At 49.7% G+C, this 18,619-nt stretch overlaps 1 protein-coding gene across 12 annotated transcripts in view; it reads right to left on the reverse strand.

Annotated features, from left to right (window-relative positions):
• The window catches only part of LYRM4 (LYR motif containing 4), an 88,686-nt gene that overhangs the window by 52,325 nt on the left and 17,742 nt on the right, over positions 1-18,619 (reverse strand). For 8 of the 12 annotated variants that reach the window (XM_006073146.4, XM_044926699.2, XM_025265326.3 and 5 more), the window contains exon 2: positions 12,348-12,468. The exons of 1 other annotated variant lie outside the window; for it this stretch is intronic. In XM_006073146.4, coding sequence (XP_006073208.1) covers positions 12,348-12,468 — 121 coding nt within the window. Of the gene's footprint in view, positions 1-4,616; positions 4,638-8,490; positions 8,813-9,466; positions 11,641-12,347; positions 12,469-18,619 lie in introns of those variants that run through there. 3 more of the 12 variants (XM_044926729.2, XM_044926696.2, XM_044926707.2) reach the window with 3 other exon arrangements.

The raw sequence follows: 18,619 nt of genomic DNA on the forward strand, positions 1-18,619 counted from the left end.
GAGCAGGACCCCTGCCAGCGGCCACGTTGCTGCCTAACGGCTCTCTAAACTGGCCAGCAGAGAACAAGCACGGTCGCTGGCCGAGAGGGAAACATGTGCTCCCTTTAAAACATGTTTTCAGTAAGAAAAGCACTTAATTATTAAGAAAAGCAGGGACAGCCACACACAATGCAGAGTACTAACCGCTATAAGATCATGGCAAGAAAAACACGGCGGCTACAGGGACAGCTGCAAACTTCACACAACAGCTGAGAGTCACTGAAAATGCGCGTGCTGAGCCTGCTTGGCTGAGACACATCGGGATCAGAGCCAGAGACAGGATCTGTGCTCTCTTCCAGTCTCCCCTCCTCACCCCACTCCTCCGGGGAGGCCTGTCCGGTCCGGTAAAGGATGTCTCCCTGGTGACGAGGTATCCGCGGTCTGTCATCTGTGTGAAGGGTGGCTTCTGTCACAGCTCACGGGTCCCCAAAAGCCGCCGTGATCCCCGCCACGTCCCTGCCATCACTTGGTGTTAAAAGCTTCTGTGAAGTGTAGCCAAGGGCTTTTCTGGACTTGGCCCCGAGGTCGCAGCCGACAGTGGGAACCACCGTTACATAACTCAGGCCGTGAGCCACGGCCCACGTCAACGCGACAGGCTGCCTGTGACACCTGGCAGCCAAGCTGTTTCAAGTCAGTTCAGTAAATGCAGAGGGTCAGTGGCAAACCTCACCTTGGTCAAAATCCAGCATTCACAGGTATGCTTCCGGGATCTAACTATCACCATCAATTACTTTCAGAATCAGAGAACATCAGGCATGGAGGGGGGCCTTGTACCCCTGCACGCCCGCGGAGGAAGCTGGCCTCGACGGCCATCTGCAGTGGGCAGGGTCAGGAGCAGGCTGGCCTGCGCGCAGTGACGGGTGTGCACTGAGCTCTGAGGGCACATCCATGTATGTGCAGGAGACCCTGGGACACGCTCGGCTGAGTGAGTGCAGGTTAACACCATGAAGGAAGCTCCACTCCAACCTCAACAAGGTGTGTTACAGAGAGCAGAGTCATAGAAGGAACTCCTGTGCTGTCAGGGTCTTGGAAAGCAAGGCACCCAACTCCTCACCTTTTCCAGATGAAGCCCACTGGCTCGTGAACTTGCTGGTGATGCTGCCTCAGGTTTTGACAGACTAGAAAGGCAATGCCAAAGAATGCTCAAACTACCACACAATTGCACTCATCTCACATGCTAGTAAAATAATGTTCAAAATTCTCCAAGCCAGGCTTCAATAGTACGTGAACAGTGAACTTCCAGATGTTCGAGCTGGTTTTAGAAAAGGCAGAGGAACCAGTGATCAAACTGCCAACATCTGTTGGATTATCGAAAAAGCAAGAGAGTTCCAGAAAAACATCTACTTCTGCTTTATTGACTATGCCAAAGCCTTTGTGTGGATCACAACAAACTCTGGAAAATTCTGAAAGAGATGGAAATACCAGACCATCTGACCTACCTCTTGAGAAATCTGTATGCAGGTCAAGAAGCAACAGTTAGAACAGGACATGGAATAATAGACTGGTTCCAAATTGGGAAGGGAGTACGTCAAGGCTGTATATTGTCACCCTGCTTCTTTAACTTATATGCAGAGTACATCATAAGAAACACTGGGCTGGATGAAGCACAAGCTGGAATCAAGATTGCTGGGAGAAATATCAATAACCTCAGACATGCAGATGACACCACTCTTATGGCAGAAAGCAAAGAAGAACTATAGAGCCTCTGGACGAAAGTGAAAGAGGAGAGTGAAAAAGTTGGCTTAAAACTCAACGTTCAGAAAACTAAGATCATGGCATCTGGTCCCATCACTTCATGGCAAATACATGGGGAAACAGTGGAAACAGTGACAGACTTTATTTTCTTGGGCTCCAAAATTACGGCAGATGGTGAAATTAAAAGCCAATTCACTGCAGCCATGAAATTAAAAGATGCTTGCTCCTTTGTTATGACCAACCTGCTGCTGTTGCTAAGTCGCTTCAGTCGTGTCCAACTCTGTGCGACCCCATAGACAGCAGCCCACCAGGCTCCGCCGTCCCTGGGATTCTCCAGGCAAGAACACTGGAGTGGGTTGCCATTGCCTTCTCCAACGCATGAAGGTGAAAAGTGAAAGTGAAGTCACTCAGTTGTGTCCGACTCTTCGTGACCCCATGGACTGCAGCCTACCAGGCTCCTCTGTCCATGGGATTTTCCAGGCAAGAGTACTGGAGTGGGGTGCCATTGCCTTCTCCGTGACCAACCTAGACAGCATATTAAAAAGCAGAGACATTACTTTGCCAGCAAAGGTCCGTCTAGTCAAAGCTATGGTTTTTCCAGTGGTCATGTATGGATGTGAGAGTTGGACTATAAAGAAAGCTGAGCACTGAAGAATTGATGCTTTTGAACTGTGGTGTTGGAGAAGACTCTTTAGAGTCCCTTGGACTGCAAGGAGATCCAACCAGTCTATCCTAAAGGAAATCAGTCCTGAATATTCATTGGAAGGACTGATGTTGAAGCTGAAACTCCAATAGTTTGGCCACCTGATGTGAAGAGCTGACTCATTGGAAAAGACCCTGATGCTGGGAAAGGCTGAAGGTGGGAGGAGAAGGGGACGAAAGAGGATGAGATGGTTGGATGGCATCACTGACTCGATGGATATGAGTTGGAATAAACTTTGGGAATTGGTGATGGACAGGGAGGCCTGGCATGCTGCAGTCCATGGGGTCGCAAAGAGTCGGACACGACTGAGTGACTGAAGTGAAGTGAAGGGGATTCTATGTGACTTCGGGCTGGTGGTTTTTACAACATTAAGGAGGCGAGATGGGGGGCGAGGAAAAGAGAAGCACTTGCTAGGCTCTATGAAGAGGACATGCTTGAAGAAGAAGAATCTATGTAAAAGACTAATTTAAACTGCACATCAGCATTATTGAATAAAGCTAAGATTATTATCAGGCCCCATTTCAGAGACTTTTTAGAGCCTTTCAATTATTTATAACTGACCAATCTATGAAATGACAGCCTTAATTACAAGGTTTGGGGATGAGAGAGCATTTGTGACATATCCCTTGGTTCTGGCATTTCACATACGCAGCAGGGACAAGACTAGCCTTCACTCACGAATGGTGTTCCCTGGGCTTCAGAAGACACTCTGAGTGACGATCAAGTCTTAAGAGTGATTAAATACCCTGACCGAGGAGAGAACGGGTTGATGAGGGTCAGGATTTGAATTTAGGTACATCTTGCTCGAAGCCTCTCCTCTTCCCTGCGACTCCTAGTTATGTCTCTGAGTGAAGAAACAGACACGTGACTGTGTGTGATCATCAGTGAAACCGCCCTTCACATACACGCAGGTAAAACCCACCAAAGGCAGATACCCAGCGCTGAGAAACGAGGCCCGCTTCTCACACTCGCGCTGGGCCAGGTCATTGGGTCGTCAGCTCGCCGCTGCCCGGAGAACATGGGACAGAAACACAGAGTGACATGCGCGGCCCCCCTGTCCCCTGCTCGGCGAGGGGCACCGTGCCCTGTGGGCTTGTGGGGAGCCTTGGTGCGAGCACAGGGCGGATGGACGATGATGGCGGCAAGGACGGTGGGGAGGAAGGCGACACGCGGGCTCCGCAGGAGGTCGGCAGGGCAACCGCTCGGGAAGCCCAATGGGGCTGCGGGCCCAGACCCGAGAGCAGGGGCTCTCACACAAGGCGGCCGACCTCGACCCTGCCCGACGGGGGCTCCGTGCTGCTCTTTCCCTTTGAAGGCGGACAGGCGAGAGTTTTCTGAGAAGTGAGCAAGGAGACCAGGCTGAGGGATAAGCTGTTCATGAGCCTACAGTGGAACTGCTGCCTTCCAGGGAGAGTGCTGAGAGCCAATGGAGGAGGAACGCACACCTGGCCGCCTCCTCCCACCTCCGGCCTTCGTTCACCTTTGGAGGAGATAAGGCCAGCCCGCGTGACCCCTCTTCTGAGAACTGCCCAACAGCCATGGGCTGTCCTCCTCCTAACTCTGTGTCCCCGGGAGAGCTATCCACACACACCCCGTCTGAACTTCCGCATCGAACACGGGATACCTCACAAGGCTGCTGGTGGGCATTCTAAGCGCTCGGGTGAGACACGGTGTCCATCGGTGTCCAGGGAGGCGTGACGAACCCACACTGGTGACGAGCACCCACCACCGCCACCTTCACCGATAAAGCCAACCCCCCACAGACGCAGGACCCAAGGCAGCCCTCTCCGCCCGCCCAGGTCCCACAGTCAGTTACGGTCAGAGCGGAGATGAGCCCGTCCACCTCCTGCCTGTGAGGTCAGTGTTCTTTCTGCTCCAGAGCTGTTAGTATCTGCTTCCACTTAAGGCGCTTCACAACGAAACAGCTTCTCGTGGAATTCAAGAGTGAGCAGGTCTGGCCGACTAGACTAGGAGACTCATCGGCTAGACTCATCGGCTAAACGGGAGAAGGACAGACACCAAGATAAAAATTCCCAAGGGAAACTCATGCCACAGTTTTCTCCAAACAGCACTGCTGTGTGAGCTCTTGTGCGTTCACACATGCATGGGTGCAGAAAAGCCATTACTGTACGTAAAAAAGTCAGGGGTGAGACAGGCTTCCTCTTAAAGCACGTGGAGTCTTGTTCAGTGCGTGTCAACCCTGGAGGAGGGAAGCGAGTTATGAGTGATTTCCAACTGAGAGGCATTTGTTCTAGAAGAATGGCAACTGTGGGGAAACACGATGGCCCCAGACTTGAGGCATTTCTAGAAAAAGCCGAGAGAACACTGGTTTAAATTCTTGCATGAAGAAGTCTTTTTTTTTTTTTAAGCTGCTGCTGCTAAGTCACCCCAGTCATGTCCAACCCCACAGATGGCAGCCCACCAGGCTCCCCCGTCCCTGGGATTCTCCAGGCAAGAACACTGGAGTGGGTTGCCATTTCCTTCTCCAATGCATGAAAGTGAAAAAAAGTTAAGTCACTAAGTTGTGTCCAACTCCCAGTGACCCCACTGAATGCAGCCTGCCAGACTCCTCTGTCCATGGGATTTTCCAGGCAAGAGTACTGGAAGGGGTTGCCATTGCCTTCTCCTTTTAAGCTGCAGAGGAACTATATACTGAACAGGCTGAAAAAACTATAAAATAAACAAGCCTCTCACTGCTCTGCTTTCTGAAACCTTCTCAGAACGCTGGGGAACCTTTTATCCCTATAGAAACATTTCACCTTTCCAAAGACACAGGGTCCACTTAGGGGGCAATTCTGGTCATTGTTTATAAGTTTATGTAGACTTCCGGAGGACTTTATTCAAGTCCAAGACAGAGTATATAAATCTCCGTTGCCTCTGACTGCTTCATTGTTATTTTTTTTTTAATATGTAGATTGAGCTTTTGATCTAATCTTAGTTTATCTACAGAAGCACAGGGTAAAGTACCCCTGGGCTACGCCTCTCAACTCCATGTTCCGTTCTGTGAAACGAGTGAACAGATTGTATCTGGAATGGAGAGGCCTGGCTTCCCTCCAGAAGCGTCAAAGTCAGCAAGAGCTTCTGTGAGGCTCTGACGGACCTCTTAATTCCATCCCAACTCTGCCTCTAAAAACTTACAAAATCAATTCATAATTATATGGCACAGAATGGGCGCTTGATAAACAGGGAAGGAAACGGGGGCCTGGAATAGCTAAAGTACAGTGTGTGTGTGATTTGTCTGGCAGAGAGGGATCAAAGTCCCGGAGACGCTGGCAGGGAGCAGGGAGGGGTCAATCAAACAGAAAGCAGCATCGGCCTGATGCTCCTGGGGGAGTGCTCCCATCCTTCTCCAGCCTGTGGGTGATAGCCTTACTGCTCTTCACTTGCTGCTGCCATCTTCATTGAAGGAAAACGTTCTCCTCAAAAATATGCTCAGTACCAGTGACGTGTCTTTACCGGAAAGGAAGCTTAGCAGCAGAGGCACAAGCAGCGCTAATTAAACAATCCTTTTTTTTTTTTTTAAACTTTCTCTGTAGCGGAAAGTTCAGACCAGGAGAAGTTTTTGGAATTTATGATGGCACAAATATATGGCTGGCTTTCAACTTTGCTCACCTGGAACCTAAACTCTGGAGAGTTAAGATCCTGGTGAAAAATGGTCAAGGAAAGCTGGACAGACAGTAATTTACCCTGAAATGTATCCATAGCTTCCGCAAATACTCAAGAAGGGGACAGACACTGATGTGAAATGTTGAACCACGGCATTTCAGAACTGGAAGGAGCCTTGGAGCTACAGTATGATCCTTTGATTTTATAGACAAGAGACTGAAGGCTTGAAGTTCAAGCTCCAAAGGACCCTCAAATATCAGTCAGTGTCTGAAACACTTCCTTTTATTTTTCTCAATTAAGAAAAATTGATGGTTATAAAATTGGTTATAAAATTAGGAGAAGAGAGAATTTTTTATTGTGAAAAAAATTAAGAATTTACTATCTTGACTAATTTTAAGTGTATATTAGTAATTCAATAGTGTTAAGCACATTCACATTGTTGTAAAACACATCTCTAGAACTTTTTTACCCTGAAAACCTGAGACTACACCCATTTAAACACTAACTCCCCTTTCCATGCCCCAGCCCCTGGCTGCCGCCACCACCTTCCTCCCCATCTCTGCGCCTGGCCCCGTGAGGACTCTCACACGAGGGGAATCAGGCAGTGCCGGTCCTTCTGTGTCTGGCTTAGCGCTCTGAGCGCAGGCTTGTAGGTCCATACACGTTGTAGCCTGTGTTAGTCTCCTTCTTTTTAAGACTGAATAATATTCCCCTGCACGTAAACACTACATTTTGTTGTTTATCCATCCGTCAGTGGGAATTTGGGTCGCTTCTACCTCTTGGATACTGTGAATGATGTGTAACTCTTTCTGTGTATTTTAAATGCCCCTCATCTACAGATCGGAGAAGGCAGGCACCCCACTCTAGTACTCCTGCCTGGAAAATCCCATGGGCGGAGGAGCCTGGTGGGCTGCAGTCCATGGGGTCACTAAGAGTCGGACAGGACCAAATGACTCCACTTTCACTTTTCACTTTTATGCATTGGAGAAGGAAATGGCAACCCACTCCAGTGTTCTTGCCTGGAGAGTCCCAGGGATGGCGGAGCCTGGTGGGCTTCCGTCTATGGGGTCCAACAGAGTCGTACACGACTGAAGCGACTTAGCAGCAGCAGTAGCAGCATCTACAGATGACTTCCCTCTCCTCCATCAAAACGATTGCCAAATAAACTTTAGAGATTGGTCTGAGACTACCAGAACAGTGCTTCAGCTAAGAGTGAGCCAGAGGACAGGAAACGCGCAGTACTGCCCTTCCCACAAGACCTGTGGGCAAAACGCCCGCCTTCTCAGGCCGTCTGCAGGATGACATTCCGGTTAGCAAGCAGGCTGCCACCCATGTCATCAACCCCCTTCCCGGTATCTTCAGTGGCTGTGCAGAGCGTCCGCCCTGAATCGCGCACGGCAGCAGGTCCACAGTTCTGGGTCTGACACAGCCACTATCTGAATTGCTTCCTTAAAGAACATGAACAGCTAACGTGGTATGGAATCTTGTCATCACTAAACAGCTGCTGACAATAATGGTATAACTCCAACGTCTTGTTTTCCAGAATTAGAAGACAGGATATCCAGCCGACCTTCTCAGGTTGTAACTACAGCTTACAGTTAACAATCAGATCAGAGATCAGTCGCTCAGTCGTGTCCGACTCTTTGTGACCCCATGAACTGCAGCACGCCAGGCCTCCCTGTCCATCACCAACTCCCGGAGTTCACTCAGACTCATGTCCATCGAGTCAGTGATGCCATCCAGCCATCTCATCCTCTGTCGTCCTCTTCTCCTCTTGAGAACAATATATTAACAATATATGTCCTCATCTCAATACTTAAGTTACACAAACCCTGCTGAGCTGGACACATGAATACCGCATTACTGGCTCAGTAAGCAAACATCCTTTGGAAGTCCAGTGCTCAATCGCCAGCCTACACGCACGAGTGAGGGGCTGGGAACCTGTCAGCCCGCTCGGCTCGGAGCCCGGCAGAGCCGAAGGGGCGCTGTCCCAGGGCACACGCTGGTGAACGCTGAGAGCAGCACACAGCTGAACGCACCCCCAACCTTGGCACAGACATTTTAGTTTTCACCATGTTTGAACAAAAAGGTGATACACACTGAAGATTCAGCTGGATTCTCCTGAAGCCATAATTGTGACTCTCACACTCAAGGAAATCGCGGCCGAGTACAGGAACTCGGGCATGGGGCCTGCTCAGCCAGCGCTGTGGGTGGGGCTCCTGCTGCCGCTTCTCCCACAGGCGAGGGCTATCAGGCCAGGGACACAACTCTGCTTCAGAAAGCTGGGGAAATGCTTTCTCTGTGATTTCTCACAATCTCTGTGAGCTACCCAGTCTGGGCACCACCCTCCCTGCAGGCTACGGAGTACAGCAAACAGCCTTACAAAAGAAGGCTGGTTACTGCTGCTTACAGTCCTAAGGGTGCAGCATAGCCTAGGGGCTTACAATCCTTAGAGCACGGAGCTCTAACTTGGGGGTGATGACAGTCTAATGAACGACTTACACAGAGGGATCAGAAGGAATAAACAGAACAGCAAAACGGAGAAAAGAACAAAGATGAAAGCAGAGTCTGGTTGACACTCTTGCTTCTCTGTCTGGCGTGAACCACCCAGATCTCTGCTGACGTCTCGGGCAGAACGTCCCCGTGACTTCTCCACGGCCCAGACGGTGAGAGCCGCGTGCCCGGGCCCCTCACTCGGCTGGCTTCCGCGCACCATCCTGGCGCCGCGGGCACCCACGCGAAGGGCCTCTCCCGCTTTTCTGACCTCACCTGAGAAGCGGACAGGGAAGCCAGGTTTAGCAGGGGCTAGTCCGGGACCTGCTTTCAGCAGAGGAAGAACTCACACAAGCTGCCAGGCTTAAGCTGTATTTATGAAACCATTTTATCTGGAAACAGAGTTTATAGAAAAGTGGGCAAATGTCTGTGCTGTACAGGATGTGAGAGGACACAGGCAGCTGGAGAGAGAGAGGGGCCTGGGGTTAGGGGAGAGGTGGTGGATAGAGAGGGGCCTGGGGTTAGGGGATAGGTGGTGGAGAGAGAGAGGCCTGGGGTTAGGGGGAGAGGTGGTCCACAACAGCGTGTCCACAACAAAGAATAAGCGGCGGCCGGCCGGCTTCCAGTCCGTGGGCCACAGTTACGGACAGTGAGGCAAAGGAGCCTGAGCTGCTTGTGCAGAGGAACTCTGCCCTGCACGTGCCTTCTGTGGTAAGAGTCACGCCTAGGGGCTGTGGGGAAGGAGAGTCACCCCAGGAGCTGTGGGGAAGGAGAGTCACCTGTAGGGGCCGTGGGGAAAGAGAGTCACCCCTAGGGGCCGTGGGGAAGGCTGGTGTGAGCTGCTGATGCTGCTGGAATCCCTGGGGTGGCCACGTGAAGACTAAACATCTCGGCACACGAAGGAAAGATGACCTCTGAGGGCAGGATGGGCTAGGACGACACGGTCCTTAAATGTCTGGGGAACAACACTGGGAGAGGACTTGAAAGTATCTAGATCCTTCCATTCCTCCTGAAGCAGGAGCTCACGTCCTGGACCTTCTGAGTCTGCCCTCAGGAACGGAGGCCTGAGTGCGTGTCTGGCCAGGCGCCCCGAGACAGGGCATCCCGCCTTCTCGCACCTCGGATTCTCTGTGCCTAGACAAGAAATCTTTCCTCGGAGACTTCTGTCAAAACTGTAGAATCTCACCGTGTGACAGGGGTGTCATCAGCGTCAGAGCTGAGACCCTCTGCGAGGACGGGGGCAGGAGGCGGGCCGCGTCGGGAGGCCATCCCGGTCTGAGAGCCGCCCCACCGAGGTGCGCGCCTGGTGGCCGGTCTCCGTCCTAGTGGAGCGCCCCGTGGAGGCGCACGTGACGGGGGGGTCGCTGCGGCTCTGGGGGGGATGCCTCAGGTCACCGGGTCCCCTCCCTTCTCCCACGGACCATCTGACGGCCCACGCGGGTTTGGGGCAGCCAGGGTGATAGCACGCTTCTGGTGGCACACGCCCTGGACTGAGGGCCACGGCCTCAGGCGACAAACGTTGTGGATTCATTCAGTCCCCAAACAGCGAGGAGCTGGGCTGGCCCTCCTGACTGAGCACCGTGGCTGCCTGAGGGCGTCGCCTGGTATCACCGACTGACTGACTCCCTGTGACTCAAGCCACTGGAGTGAAGCTCCGGGAAGGCCTGGGGAGCCCGCTCCACGCGAGGGGGACCGGGGCTCCAAGAGGGTCAGGCTGGGGGAGGGGGTGGCGGCAGGGGCAGCAAGGGCGTCACCCGGATGCTGCGGGTGGGGCAGACGACCCCTGGAGGGTTTCGGGTAGGCGTGTCACCTGCTCTGACTTCCCTTTCAGAGGCTCACCCGGCGGCCTGTGGAGGGCCTGTGGAGGGCCTGTGGAGAACAGAGCGCCTGGGGAAGGGAGGGAGGTGGGCCGGGTGGAGATACACAGATGCCACTTTCTCGACGGCCTCAAGGCCAAGGCCAGCCTGGCCGGCTCAGCGCCAGGCGGCTCAGGGAGACGCTGGCAGCTCGTAAGGTAACTCCGGTCAGCGTGACGCTGGGACTCGGCACAGTCTTGATGCGACAGGGAGGCCCCTGCTGCTCTGCAGGTTAACACAGAAGCCCTGTGCCCGGAAGCGGCTGCACGCCCCCTGCCCGCCCCGCATTAAGAACGGCGCCCCTGGCAGCTGTCCTGGGGACCGCCCAGCCCGCGGCCCTAGGGTTTGAAACTGGTTTGTGCGGATTCACTGGGCATGTCTGGTGAGAGCCAGTCTATCCATTTTTTTTTAAATAAAGCATTTCAAACTGAGAAGTGACACAGACAATTATATAACAGAAGAAATGGTGGCAAGATTATGTACAGGCCCCTTTTCTCAGCAGTTCCTACTCTGAGCAACTTTACAGTAAAAGAGAAAACCAGTCTGTTTTGGAGGCGCTTGCCAACCTCTGTGTGGGAAAACGCCAAAAACTGCACCTTCCTGAATTTCTGCAAAATAAGGATGCAGGCTGCTTGTTTTTCCAAGTTCTGGTGCTAAAGGATCCCATAAAACTCCCCCACTGATGCCTCGGGAAGGCCATCCTAGAGTTTTCAAAAGGGCAACTCACTTCTCTGCCACTATCTGCATCCTTGGAAATCTGCAGACCAGCTTCTTTTTCTGACGATCCTATTATCTCTTCATGCCTTTATAGTCAAAGATCATTTCTTTAAAATGGCCGAGTTATTCTACTCCTAGATTACTGCAGAACTCAAAGAGAGCTATCAGAATCTGAAAGAAAGGTTATTATAGAAGGGATTGTTCTATGATGCAGGCAACATAACGAGACTATTAACTTTGACATAAGATGAACACCAGCCCTTAATACTGTTTGCTTTATGAATGGTGTAGAGTCAAGCATGAAGAAGAGTCAGAGATGTAAATATATATCCTGATACACATGTCACAAGTCATGATACGACATAACGTCAGCCAGGGTGGGATTTCCTGATGATGAGAAAGGAGCCCCTTCTAACACACTCACGGGTCTCAGGAAAATGTAAGGGTGTCCTTCCACAGTTAAACAAACTCACTGCGAGGAAGAGCGGAAAGCAAACGGAAGCAGAAACGGACCTTACGGTGGAACTCGTGCTGAATTAGAGAAAAACAGCGGAAAGGAAGGCTTTTCAGAGGGTGGGAAAACCAGCGAACAGCAGGCCGCTCCGCCTCTGGCGCTCTGATCGATTCTGCAGAGACAAGGACACGTCACCGCACCCGGAGGCCAGGCTGTGGCCCCGTCCACCTCGCAAGGAAGAGCAGAGTGAGAGGCCAAGGCGACCGCCAGCTCTCCTGCAAGAGGAAACAAAACCCTCGCCTGGTCCTTGGGGGTCGGCGCCCGCAGCTATGTTTCACACCTGCAGACATGCTGCCACGTGGCAACAAAACTCAGCTTCATCGCAATAATGCTGTCCTCAGGAAAAAGGCAGCATGGTCCTGAGTTATGATCTTAAAACACTAGGAAAAGTAGAATATATTTATACTCTTTGACATACGTCCGGGTTTCAATGTGTAATGCATCTAACAAAGAGATGAAATTTTAAAAAATTCTCCCATACTTAAAGCACCATTGTTTAGTAAAGTGTGGGAACCCAGCTTCCCCAGAGGCCGTGTGCTCTGGGAATTCGGAGAGCTGGCACTTCCTTCGCACACCCCTTGATTCAGTGACAGGACAGCTCGTCTCTGTCCACATGAGCAAGAGGAAGAGAGTCTCGTGATCCCGGGTGTGACTCACAAACACCAAAGCTGTGACATCCAATCACGGGAGACATGTGAAAGCTCAAGGCTCTTGGCCATCTTACCTGCCGACGGATTATGCCCAGGTCTCTTTTGGCTTTATTCACTAGGGCTTGAATTTCTACGGGATCCTTCACATTCTTGTTTTCTCTGAAGGCGTCTCTTATCCTCCGGATGGCGTAAGTTCTAAATGAATTCAGGGAAAAAGAGGAAAATCTGTCAGTGTGTCTGAAACAATGCTTTTAAATGAATTCACAAGAGTTTCCCTAGGAATCAGCTGTCTGCTGGGCCCCTGGGGAGAATCACCTTTGCTCGCTGCTCTGGGCACAGGCCCATCCATTCCTATGCTGGGATGATTGAGCAAGCAGATTTAGGGAGGTGAATTGACTCTGGACAAGTCACACGGAACTCCAGAAAACGCTCCTCACGTTATGGGCTCCTCAGAGCTGTTGGCGTCCGGCTTCCCTCCATTGACACAGACGACTGGCCCTCAACGTGCAGAGACAAGCGAGGACTGCGGTGCGGCTGGGCGCTGTACGAGCGGGCACAGGGGCACCGAGATGGCGACGGGTGCGGTCGCCGCCCCAGGGTCAGCTCTCCAGCCTTGCCCCACCCTCAGGCTGTTGCCTCCTCCTGTGGACCGCGACACGCGTGGTCCACACTGGGACCCTGCCACAGCTGAGAGTGGAGATGGCACCAAGAGGCCTGAGCGTCCATGGCGAGAGCGTGGACAAACGGGCTGAGCAGGCAGTTTAAGTTGGAATGGAAGAAAGCGTCTCAGAAGTGAGAACAATGAAGTAAGAGGGTTCATGGAGGTTTAATAACCAGACAACTATGCCAAGATATTTACTTATAAAACCCTGAACTCCAAGGTCAGAGGAAAAATACTTCCAGAAAGGATAAAAAAAGAACGCTAAGCTGGTAATAATGAATGCAACATAGGTAAGTACAACCTCAGATTTTTATTTTCAGAAATCTGCAAAGAAAACAGCTGTTTTCCAGTCATTTGCCGAACTGTACTGAGGGTCCAAAGGGACAAGAAATAACATCTACGAATCTAGGATGTGTGGCCCGGGAACCAGGCACAGGAGACTGTGCTCAGAATGGGATACACATTATCCGATTTAATACGAACAAACTACAACTCAGAGGTAATAATAATAAAAATGGCCAAGATCAAATGCCCAGTAAGTGGTAGAACTAGGTTCTGGAAACAGCTGAACAGAATCTGTGATTTTCAACTGTACCTGCTATAAGCCAAGTTGCTATCCATTCGCCAAGGCATTTAAAAGCACAAAAACTGACTGGCCTCACAAAGAGCAGAAAGATCATCTCGTCTCCTGACGGTACTTCAAGTCTTGCTACAAATAGTTCAGCTGCCAAGCAAGCCTTAGGAAGAGTGGCTGAGGGCATTATGAAGGAAAGAGCTACTGACATAAGCAGTAAGCGTAAGTGGAACAACAGCTTCATTATTTAAGGAGGAGGACACTGACCAGTGAGGAGGATATGGAGTGAGGAGGTAAAGTTACCGTCAGAAAAGCCACCCTGGAGACCAAAGGCTCTCAGTCTTGGGGGGAAGCTGCAAGTAAACCCATGACATGCTTCCCCTGCTGGTTTATTGTTACCATAAGGGTCAAATGCATTAGTGAGGACCGGGCACCCCTGTTCCTCAATCCCACCCGGCCAAGCACCATGTCCAGGAGGAGCCACCGACTCCCGCTACAAGGGAAGACCCGGAGTTTCCTGACGGCCGGCCTGCTCTTTCTCCACAGGGGGAGTGTCCTTCTCAGCCTGATTTCTTGGCTAACTCTTCCATGTCCTTAAAGACGTAACCAAGTTAGTAACAAATAAGACAAAAGATTAACATCCTGAGCACATGTAAATCAAATAGGAGAGAAGGACTGCAGTCAATGAGTGAGAGGTATGCACCAATAATTCACAAGGGAGCCTAGAGTGACTAAACTGAGAAGCATGAGATAAATATATGGATCCTCAGCCTCAGCTATAATCAAAGAAGCGTACATTTAAACAGGGCAGAATCTCCTGTCCATCAAATTAGCAGATTTTTTTTTTTAAAGGGCATGTACAGCTTGATGGTGGGATATGAACTACACGTCCTGTGGGGAAAAGGGCATCATAATCTATAATAACGTTCATAATCCTTTATCCACTAATTCTACTCTTAGTGATCCTGTAGAAACAGCCTGTAGAAATAACAAAGCTGTATATAGAAAGATATTCACTACAGAACTGTTTATAAACATTAAAAATAGAAACAACCATAAATGTTCAACAACAAAGTGGCTACATAAATTATGACATCATGAAGCTTTTAAAAGAGATGCTTGCTACTACTGCTGCTGCTAAGTCGCTTCAGTCGTGTCCGACTCTGTGCCACCCCATAGACGGCAGCCCACCAGGCTCCCCCGTCCCTGGGATTCTCCAGGCAAGAACACTGGAGTGGGTTGCCATTTCCTCCTCCAATGCATGAAAGTGAAAAGTGAAAGTGAAGTCGCTCAGTCGTGTCCAACTCTTTGCGACTCCATGGACTGCAGCCCACCAGGCTCCTCCGTCCATGGGATTTTCCAGGCAAGAGCACTGGAGTGGGCTGCCACTGCCTTCTCCAAAAGAGATGTTTCCAAACCCTTAAAGTCACAGGTACCAAAGTCCAAGGCCTAGCAAGGTGTGAGGAGAGTATTCAGCTTCCCGGCCCCGACACTCTGCTCGTTAGATGCAGGTTCCTGTGAAGCCCCCGGAAGACACCGGGTTCACAGTCCACCCTCCACATGTACGTTCCTCTTCACAACAGTGGAGCTCTAAACACACTGTGTACCTCTACTTCCTGAACCACAATACATCATTTCCTATCAGTACAAACGAGCTGACCCACAGCACAGAGACCCACCATTAGTGGGCCCCTTACTTCCCTGGTGGCTCAGCTGGTAAAGAATCCACCTGCAATGCGGGAGACTTGGGTTCGATCCCTGGATTGGGAAGATCCCTGGAGGAGGGAAAGGCTACCCGCTCAAGTACTCTGGCCTGTATAGTCCACGGAGGCACAGAGTCGGACACGGCTGAGCGCCTCTCACTTCGATCATTTCCCATCTTGCTGTGACAGCCAACATCCTTGTTTCCTGAAGCATCACGTGCGTGTGTGGTCAACTCACAGACATGGAGGTGGTAAGGAAAGGACAGGTGCATCTGTGGTTTTAACAAAATATCGCCCAAGTTCTCTCTGCAGAGGGACGAGCCCATGCTCCCCCAGCAACAAGTACACTGCTTGTTTCCAGCACCACTGCCAACGCGCGCGGTCAAACCCTCTGACCCCTGCGGACCTAACGGGTGAAAGACGGCCTCTCATTTCCCTTTACATTACATGTTGCTTGTTATGAGTACTGCCGACCAGTTTTTCACAAGCTTAAAGCCATTCGTGTCTCTGTTAATGCTCTCTGCCTTTTCTTAACTGAGTGATCTTTCTGATTGATTTGTAAGATGGTGCTAAGGAAACTACCCCTTTCAGATGAGTCTTAAGTTCTCCCTGGACTGCCATCTGACTTTATGTTTGTGTGCTTTGTTGTGTACAAGTGTTCCGTTCCGTCAAGTGTATCACTTTTTATATTATGACTTCTGATTATACATCATAGGTACAAGTCTTCTCTACTGTGAGATCGCAACAAATACGCACCCATGTATTCCTGAGAACTTTTTTGGTCCATCTTTTTATGTTTAACTCTTTGATCTTTTTGGAATTAATTTTGGTGGAAGCTGTTGAATATGGAATCTAACTTTACCCTTTGATGTTAAGTTTTCTGAAATGAAAGATATTAAGTCTATATTCAGGATGATCTCAATTACGTTAAATACAGAAAAAAATACAAAAAGATAGCATGTTTCAAATTACTTCTGATGACTGGAGTTTATGCTTTCTAAACTTTTAAAATTTTTAAAAATTTATTTTTGGCTGTGTTGGGTTTTTGTTCCTGTGTGAGCTGTTCTCTGGTTGCAGCAAGCAGGGCTACTGCCGAGCTGCGCTGCGTGGGTCTCTCGCCGCAGTGGCTTCTGTCGCAGAAAGGAGGCTCTAGGGCAGGCTCAGCAGCTGTGGTGCATGGGCTTAGGTGCCCTGTGACACGTGGGATCTTCCTGGATCAGGGACGGAACCTTGTCTCCTGCGTTGGCAAGTGGATTCTTTATCACTAAGCCACCAGGGAAGCCCTGCTCTCTCAATTATTATAATAATTATTATTTATTAATAATTTAAAGTGCTGGTAATTTACCATAATAAAGAAAAATCAGAGAAGGTTCAACCTGTGAGAGAAGAGATTGGGGAAGGGAATATACTTAGACAAACACATATAGCCAGGAGTGCTTAGTATTAACAGATAACAACAAAAGGTTCTACAAGGATTTTTTTAAAGGCAATGCAGGGACAACAAGGCAGTTATGTCCAGCAGGCTACCAGAAACGTGGTTTTGGATCTCCGATGAGAAGGTCCAAGCTGGTAATAAACCTGAAAATCCTTGACAAAGAAGAATGAGGCAAGACGGTAGGGTAGTTAAGTCTGCTCTGGGGACAGCTGCAGAACCGGAAGAGCAGCCTGCCTGGGACACAGCCCGGGAGAAATGCCAATATTTAAAAACAAGCAAGGTGCCGAGGCAGGAAAGACGGAGACAAGGAGGCCCAGTTTAATAAGCAGGGAGGACACAGGAACACCACTCGTCCTAGAAAAGACAAGACGAAGCCTGGGAAGAGGCCCACTGGAGCGAGCAGTTAGGAGGCCGTCAGTAACTTCAGCAAGAACGCGTCGGCGTGTGCTCCGTGATGACGGTGCAGTACTCGCAGGAAGAGACATCCCGGATTTTCGGAAACACGCTTGTGAGTAACAACTGGGAGAAGGGAACAAAATTTGCCACATAGTAAGAAAATATTTTTAAAATAATGAAAAAGTCAATGCACAGAATCTTTGGAATGTAGTCAAAGCCATACTCAGATGACAATTAATGGCTTACCCAGCTTGATTATTAATAAAGTAAAAGCAGAGTTCAATAAATTAGAAATATTTCCTAACATTTTAGAAAGGCAGTAATATCCCATAGGAAAATGAGACAAATTATTTTAAAATGTGCCGAATCAATGAAAAGTGAAAAAAAAACCCCAGTGAAATTAGCTAAGACAATTGAGTTTGTTCTTTTCTGTTATGACTTCTGAAGTATACATCAGAAAGCAAAATTATAAGGAAAAAAAGAGTGAGGAGGATTGGAAGCTTGAGCAGAGGGGTTTAAAACAATTATTTCAGAAAAGGAGAGCCGGGACAGGCTTCCAGCAGTCGCTGTCCAACGAGAAGGCCAGTGGAGCTGGGCAGCAGCCAGTGCAGTGGGCCAGTCTGCCAAAGCAGGTGACTTTTCTCCAGCTGAGTTCAGGTGCCCAGGTGTGGCTATGGAAGACAGAGATGTGTTAGTAAACCCACGGCTGCAGTTCTTACAGGTGAGTGGGCAGAAGGGCAGAGAGAGAGGAAGACCTAGGGCACAAAAGAGACGGTGCTGGGAATTCCTTCCCCCATGGTCACAGACTTCTGAAAGCCCAGTTCTGAGGACTCCGGCCAACCTCCTACTTAGTCCCCTTTGTGGAATTCAAACCCTGATCTAAATATCCAATAATAAACAATCAAAGAAATTACGGTAAATTTATGGCTTATAATAAGCATTAAATATTAAATATGAAAACTATGTACATCAAAAAAAAAAGTGTCCTCAAAATGTTATGACCTAAAAACCATTTTTACATAACTTCCGATTTTAGGCACAGTTCTATGGAGATTTTTTTTTAAAGTAACATTCTCTTAAAAAAAAAAAAAAAGGAACTTCCCTGGTGGTCCAGTGGTTAAGACTCCACGCTTTCAATACAGGGGAACTAAGATCCCACAGGCCTCGCAGGGGCATGCCAAGAAGCACCCAGAAAAACACAAACACAAAACAAACAAAAAGCCCTCAATGAACAATGGAAAGAAAGGCACCCTAGTCCTGCAGCAGATGTCCCCTCAGGCCCTCGAGGAACAGTTTAGGAGCATTTCTATCCAGGCTTGCTTTCTGATGCTTAAAAACATTCAGGATCTTTAACTGACAATTCATCAAAATTAAACTTCCAGTTACCCCTTGGATCTATCCTCATTGCCACTGACATTTTGTTGCAAACAAGATTTTTCAGAACGTAAACCAATCTATCAGAGTAAAGGCCGCCTCTACAGTGCTGTCTGGCGCCATGGCAGAGAGGCGCACCTCCCTGCTTCTGGGTTTAGACACGGCCGTGCAGGAAGTGCGGTGCCCTGCAAGCTGGACTCGGA

Source organism: Bubalus bubalis, chromosome 2, assembly GCF_019923935.1.
Source record: "Bubalus bubalis isolate 160015118507 breed Murrah chromosome 2, NDDB_SH_1, whole genome shotgun sequence".
Taxonomy (NCBI): domain Eukaryota; kingdom Metazoa; phylum Chordata; class Mammalia; order Artiodactyla; family Bovidae; genus Bubalus; species Bubalus bubalis.